The following is a 6,274-nucleotide window of genomic DNA, read 5'->3' as shown; positions in this document are numbered from 1 at the left end:
TATGAGGACTTGTGCACACATTTTATTATGGTATATTGAGGGATATCTGGAGGCCAGAATGCATTTTTCTGCGGTTTGTGGCAGTGCCGGTTGTGTGAGTGCACAAGCTGTGTGGCTGGGATCACCATTGGATAGTCGGGGGGCGGTGGCGGGAAGGTAGGTGCTTTCCTGCCTTCCCTCCACCCACGCTCCCTGGCCCAGCAGAACGTCTTGTGAATGACCTTAATGTGTACAGAAACCCCAAGGACCTCTTCTCTGCATGATAGCCTATCCTTGATGCCATTTTCAGATATTGTTTGCACGACCTAGCACTGAATTGCTAGGTCTTGTGACTATGGCAACTGGGGGTTATACCCACTTCAGAGCCATCCTTAGGGGTGGGTGGGGCATCACTTTGAGTTTCTCCAGCCCTGTGCAAGCAGCAGCAACTGGGAAATTCCAGGCTGGAATATTCCTGTTCCCACTGCGAGTGCACTGTGGGGCAGGCTGAGTCCAAGAGTGGCCACTGCAGCGGGTGGTGGTAGGCTCAAGTATTTCCCACCACTGCCAGCCTGAAGCATGACTCTCACCTATTGTAGCGGCTGTCCTCCAACTCAGCTGGGTCCCACAGTGTACTCTACCCAGCAAACCTGAGTGCTCCGTGGGGCTTACTGAGTCAGAGGGCTGCTGCTGCTGCTGCAGGTGGGAGCTGTGCCCTGCCAGCATGGCAGTGCGATTTCCAACCACCATTGGCCCAGAGCACAGGCTCCACTTGTCACAGTGGTTGCCCTTCAACTTGCCTGGGCCCCCAGGCATGCTCTTCTCAGCAACCCAGAGCACACCACAGGGCGGGCGGGCTGAGAGGGTGGCTGCGGGCCAGAGCAGCAGCAGCAGCAGCAGCAGCAGCCGTGCAGCTATTCCCCGCTGCCACTAGCCACTGCATGGCTCCCGCCTGTTGCAGCAGCTGTCCTCCAACTTGGCTGAGCCTTGCGGCATGCTCTTCTCAGCAAACCACCGTGCTAGCTGAATTAGAAGGCAGCCACTGCTGCGGGAGGCAGGCAGGTACCACACTCCAGCAGCAGCAGCAGCAGCAGCAGTGAGGAGATTTCCCTTTGCTGCCAGCCTGGAGCATAAATGCTGCCTGGAAGTTTTTCACACGGGGCTTTTAAAGGCCTTTAACTCGCATCTCCTCCAGAATGGAGGTGCTGCATTCACATGTTGGCCAGATTTAGCCGGAAGTCCCTGCGAGTTATCAGGGAACGGTTCACACACAATTTGGGTTTTTCACGGAGTGCAGCCCCAGCCCACCCCCAGGATGGCTCCGCACTCCTCCACACACCCCAGACACACCCTCTATGAGGTTTTCTAGGTTAAGAGGGTTCACACAATGCCAACGCATCACCACTACAGCCACCACTGGCATTTATTACAGCACAAGGGCAGGACATGCCAGCGCCTTGCGCCGTCCTGCCTCAGAAAGGTCTCTTAATTCAAATGCTCGGAAAATGCAGGCGGATTTCCTTCGTTAATATGGACTTACATTTCCCGTCCTTTTTAAAAAAACGAATGCGACCGTCAGTGGAGGAATTTCAGTTCTAATACACACACACACACGGCATCTCCCAAAACAAACAGTGATGCTGAAGAGGAGCCACGGCATTTAAACAACAACCAAAATCCAGAGTTTAACTGAGACGAAACCCTGCCTTTGTGTTTAAAGCAGAATATGGGGGCCGGGGTGTGTGTGAAGCGGGGACTTCCCTCCTCACTCAGCAACGGCTTGTCGTCTCTCCCCCCCCCCACCCCGCCCCCGGCTACACGAGGCTTTGGAGGGTAGCCCAGGGGCCGCGCTGCTGCAGAAGGCGAGCAGACGGCGGGCGTCTGGAATCCCACCCTTGTGGCGGTGATTGACACCCCAGAGGATGGCTCGAGCTTTCCAAGCGCAGAGCCGAGCAACCAATGAGCTCGGCCAAGGGCGGGCCCTGGAATCAGGAGCAGCTGCTACTTTAGACTCGCCGGTGCTACTGAGGGGAGCCCAGACTCGGAGCCGAGCGGGACTGTACAAGTGGAGGGCGCAGGCAAGAAGCGGGCGCGCATGCCAGACGGAGCCGGCCTCGCCAGCGCTTGGACGACGGATGTTGAGGAGGACCTGGCTCAACGCCTCCTCCGCGGCACCCATGGCGACGAGGCGCCTACTTTAAAGGAGTTAGGGGGCTTTGTCCAGATCTGGGCGATTCCGGGTACGCAGAGGGCACCGGGGGATCCGGACCGCTCGTTTCCCCCACCAACCATCTTGGCTACTTGTCGGTTTCCCAGGAAGGTCATTGCCGGGGCAGGAAGGATTCGCCTGGTCGTGAGGGGGATTTGCCCTGGGTCAGGAGTTAGAGGAAGGGCAAACCCGCGGATCAGCCTCTCCGGAGAATACCTTGTAACCCGTGGGGCGCAGGCGGCTAGGAGCTTCCCCAGCTCTCCTGCAGAAGTGGCTTTCCCTGGTTTGGAGAAGGGAAAAGGGACGGAGGGAATGACAGCTGGAACAAAGGGGATCAACCCTCCGATCCCCTCTCCCTCGGCGCTGCTGCCCGGGCACCCCACGCTCACTCCTTGGGTAGGTGGTAGTCTCTGCTTGCGTGTCCCAGGCAGTGACCTCGGAGCCGCTCGCTCGCGCACGCACTGCTAGTCTCCAGGGATCGCCCCAGCCGGATCGGGCAGGCGGAAGCGGGGCAGCCCAGCCGCCTAGGCAGTTCTGCAGCTGCAACATCTGGCTGCCAGGGAGCAGCCCCTGCCCATGCCAAGGGACTTGCAGCTGAGAGGCGCTGGTGGGTGGGTGGGTGTGTGTGGAGAGGAGAAGGAAGGAACAAGGCTCCGCCAGAGACAGTTCAAGACGAGCCGCCTCTCCTTTGCCGAAGGATGAGGCGTGGAGAATGGACCCCACCTGATCCCTTTAGGCGTGCGCCTGGTTGTGTTGTGTTGTGTGTTTGTGATCTTTCCACGGCTTTAATCTCCCCGTTGTTCCTTCTTCTCTTCCACGCGGCTGGCGCTCTTTCTCTCTCTCTCTCTTTCTCAGATCCGGCTGCTCCTGCTCTCGCCTCGCCCTGTCATTGATGGGAAATCAACTGGATCGCATCACCCACCTGAATTACAGCGAGCTGCCGACCGGGGACCCTTCGGGGATCGAGAAGGACGAGCTGCGCGTCGGGGTGGCTTACTTCTTTTCGGATGAGGAGGAGGATCTGGACGAGAGAGGGCAGCCGGACAAGTACAGCGTGAAGGGCTCCAGCAGCCCTGCCCAAGAGACCCCCACCCACCACCACCACCACCCGCCGCAGCTGGTGCTGAGCGAGACCCAGTTCTCCGCCTTCCGCGGCCAGGAATGCATCTTCTCCAAGGTGAGCGGCGACCCCCAGGCTGGAGATTTGAGCGTCTACCCGGTGTCGGCCCTGCCTGCCCTATGCAAGCCAGGAGATCTACTGGAGCTGCTCTACTTGGGGCCGTCCGACCACCCTCCGCTGCCCCCTCATTGGGCAGTCTATGTGGGCAGCGGTCAGATCATCCATTTGAACCACGGCAAGATTAGCCAGGACAGCTTGTACGAGGCGGACGCGGGCAACGTGGGCCGGGTGGTGAGTAGCTGGTACCGCTACCGCCCCCTGGTGGCGGAGTTGGTGGTGCAGAACGCCTGCAGCCACCTGGGCTTACAAAGCCACGAGATCTGCTGGACGAACTCGGAGAGCTTCGCCGCTTGGTGCCGCTTCGGCAAAAGGGAGTTCAAAGCGGGCGGTGAGCTGCAGCCTGCCTCGGGCTCTCAGCCCCAGCACCAATACTATCTCAAGATCCACCTGGCAGACAACAAAGCGCACACGTTGCGGTTCCAAAGCCTGGAGGACCTAATCAGGGAGAAGCGCAGGATCGACGCCAGCGGCAAACTGAGGGTGATCAAAGAGCTGGCGATCGTGGATGGCAAAGAATAAAAAAGAGGGGGCCTTGCTAAAGTGGGGGGAGGAGAGCACCTGACCAGCCCGAGCGAGCCGGGCCGGTGTGCTGCACACAGTCCGCCCTCCTGCCTGACTCACTAGCCCACGTGGCTGGCCGCCCTCTTTCCCTTCTCTCTCTCTCTCGTTCTCTTTCATCCCTCTCCTCCATTCCTCGAGGAAAAACCATGGCAACATTCCAAACCAGACCAGCATTGTTCCTCCCCCTTCTATTGGCCGGTGATTGGTTCGCCTTCGACTAACACTAATAGTAATAATGATCCCGATGACAGACAGAGAGAAGGGGGTGGGGCAGAGAGAGAGAAAGATCGATGCAGTTAGCAAAGTGTGTGGACAAAAGTCACTCCTGGCTATCGATGTTCATCATATTTCCCACCGTGCTTAATAAAATTACAAATTTGATATATATATATATATATATATAGTTCTTTTTTAAAAAAAAAATGTTCATGGCTCTAATCCATGAGGAGGGTGGCCAAGGATTTATTTATTTATTTATTTATTTATTTAAACTAAGTGTAAATCCTTGGCCACCCTCCAATTCTAGCTAGCTCTTGGTTACATTAGGCTCCCCCATGCCCATGCACTATGATTACTCAAGGCATCTAGTGCTTAAGGTATTTCTAACATGGACTGCAGCCCGATCCTGTGCATGTTTGCTTGGAAGTAAACCCTACTGATTTCAGTGGGACGTCTTCCAAATAAGTGTGTGTGGAATGGCAGACATAAAATGCACTTCTAAACACATTTATTAGGAGGAAATACATGTGTTTGGGATTGCAGACTATGTGAGTGGAACACCATGAGAAATGCTTCTGTATAACCCAGCAGAGTATTGCACATTGTATGACTGCAGTTCTGTACACAGTTAGCACACTACAAACCACCATAAACTCAGTAGGACATTACTTTTGAGCAAATGTGAATAGGATAAAGTTGCAAGTCACCCTTTCACACCTTCAACTTCCCTTTTGTTAAAAGAATTGCATAGGAAGAATTTTTCCCCACCCTTTTAATGTGTGCTCCTTCTGGGAGATGTGGAGATTCTAATTTGTATTAATGACTGTGAGAGCCAGGAGATGGTATTTATGCCGGATTAATTAATGTGAAATTCAAGGGTGGCCTCCTGTGTCAGATTATTAGACAAGGGGCAAAGCAAGGGGGTTGGATTTCTTGCTGAATGTTGTAGTTCATGCTGAGGATTCAGCTGTGCAAGCCAGGGGGAAAGTGCCTTAAATGTACTCTCTGGCGTCACATACACAACTCCCCCCTCCACCACCTTCAGTTAAAATAAGGTACAGTCTCTTCTGTTAATGAATATCCTTCCAAAACAATGCCTATATTTAGCAGTTTACACTGTGCAGTGGGAGCTGGACCAGGGTATGCTTGGCATGGGGGGGAGGGGGAGGTATAGGCAGATGGGGGGCAGGGGAAACGCCTTTGGGCACGTCCTAGTTTTTGTAAAATGAAGCACACAGAACCTTAAACTGTAATCAATTTTATAGCAACAGGATTATTCCTTTATTGGTTTCTTATATTTTGTGCCTCTCTGACGGAAAGGGATCCGATACGTTAAAGATGTTGACTTTTAGTTCTGCGGTGTAGTCTGCTCCTTGCCACTTCAGACTTGGTGCCAGTGGAAGCGTCTTGCCCAGGAGAAATGATGGGCATGGTGGGGGCAGTCCAGATTGGAGAGGGAAAGGGTTAAAGCCCTCTTCTCCCATGCCATGGTCCCAATCCAGATTGGGCCCCCGCAGGGTTGCTAGTTAGAGAAGGAAAATCCAGCACCTCAGCCCCAAGCATATACTTAGCATCACATGTAGTGTGGCTTTTAGCACTGCCCTTTTCTTGCTTGGTGATGGGGGTGGGATCAAGAGCTGGTCATCCGCCTGTTTTCTTGAGATTCCCCCCCCCCACACCGTTTTTCTTTTCCCCCTGGATTTCTTTTTTCCCTTCTCGATATTTTTTCCTGGATCCCCCCCCCCCCATTTTCTGGAGATGATGCCATCCTTTACAAATGAACATGTCTAATGTGCAAGATGTGACCCTTCTAATTGGAGGAGGCTGCAATCTATTGCATTTAGTAGGACTTCTGAGTAAACCTGTATATGGGTGTACTGTAGGAGATACTAACTGAATCAGTAAGAGCAGCCCTCATCAGGCCCAAGGCCTATCTAGTCCAGCATCCTGTTTCACACAATGGCCCACCAGATGCCTCTGAGAAGCCCACAGGCAAGAGGTGAGGGCATGCACTCTCTCTTGCTGTTGCTCCCCTGCAACTGATATTTAGAGGCCTCTGAGGCTGG

General features: G+C 54.2%; 1 protein-coding gene and 1 long non-coding RNA gene across 5 annotated transcripts in view; one reads left to right on the top strand and one right to left on the bottom strand.

Annotated features, from left to right (window-relative positions):
• The first annotated feature begins 2,078 nt into the window (after positions 1-2,078).
• LRATD1 (LRAT domain containing 1) lies at positions 2,079-4,376 on the top strand. 2 transcript variants are annotated; one of them, XM_053308807.1, is made up of 2 exons: positions 2,079-2,219; positions 3,044-4,376. In XM_053308807.1, the coding sequence occupies exon 2, from the start codon at positions 3,081-3,083 to the stop codon at positions 3,945-3,947; it is 867 nt and encodes a 288-aa protein (XP_053164782.1). In that variant the 5' UTR covers positions 2,079-2,219; positions 3,044-3,080; the 3' UTR covers positions 3,948-4,376. The 2 variants fall into 2 exon arrangements, with proteins under 2 accessions (XP_053164782.1, XP_053164874.1); XM_053308899.1 differs by lacking the exon at positions 2,079-2,219 and adding an exon at positions 2,444-2,584.
• A 1,085-nt stretch (positions 4,377-5,461) lies between these two features.
• Positions 5,462-6,274, bottom strand: part of LOC128340423 (uncharacterized) — a 110,690-nt gene continuing 109,877 nt past the window's right edge. For all 3 annotated transcript variants that reach the window (XR_008313704.1, XR_008313706.1, XR_008313705.1), the window contains one exon: positions 5,462-5,730. This is a non-coding gene — a long non-coding RNA (uncharacterized LOC128340423). The remainder of the gene's footprint in view (positions 5,731-6,274) is intronic.

The sequence above is a fragment of the Hemicordylus capensis genome, chromosome 1 (assembly GCF_027244095.1).
Source record: "Hemicordylus capensis ecotype Gifberg chromosome 1, rHemCap1.1.pri, whole genome shotgun sequence".
Lineage (NCBI taxonomy): Eukaryota > Metazoa > Chordata > Lepidosauria > Squamata > Cordylidae > Hemicordylus > Hemicordylus capensis.
The sequence above is the reverse complement of the archived record's forward strand: the minus strand, read 5'-3'. Positions and strand labels throughout refer to the sequence as shown.

Excerpts from the sequence above, each read along its gene's own strand:
- LRATD1 (XM_053308807.1), top strand. The coding sequence starts at position 3,081 with ATGGGAAATCAACTGGATCGCATCACCCACCTGAATTACAGCGAGCTG.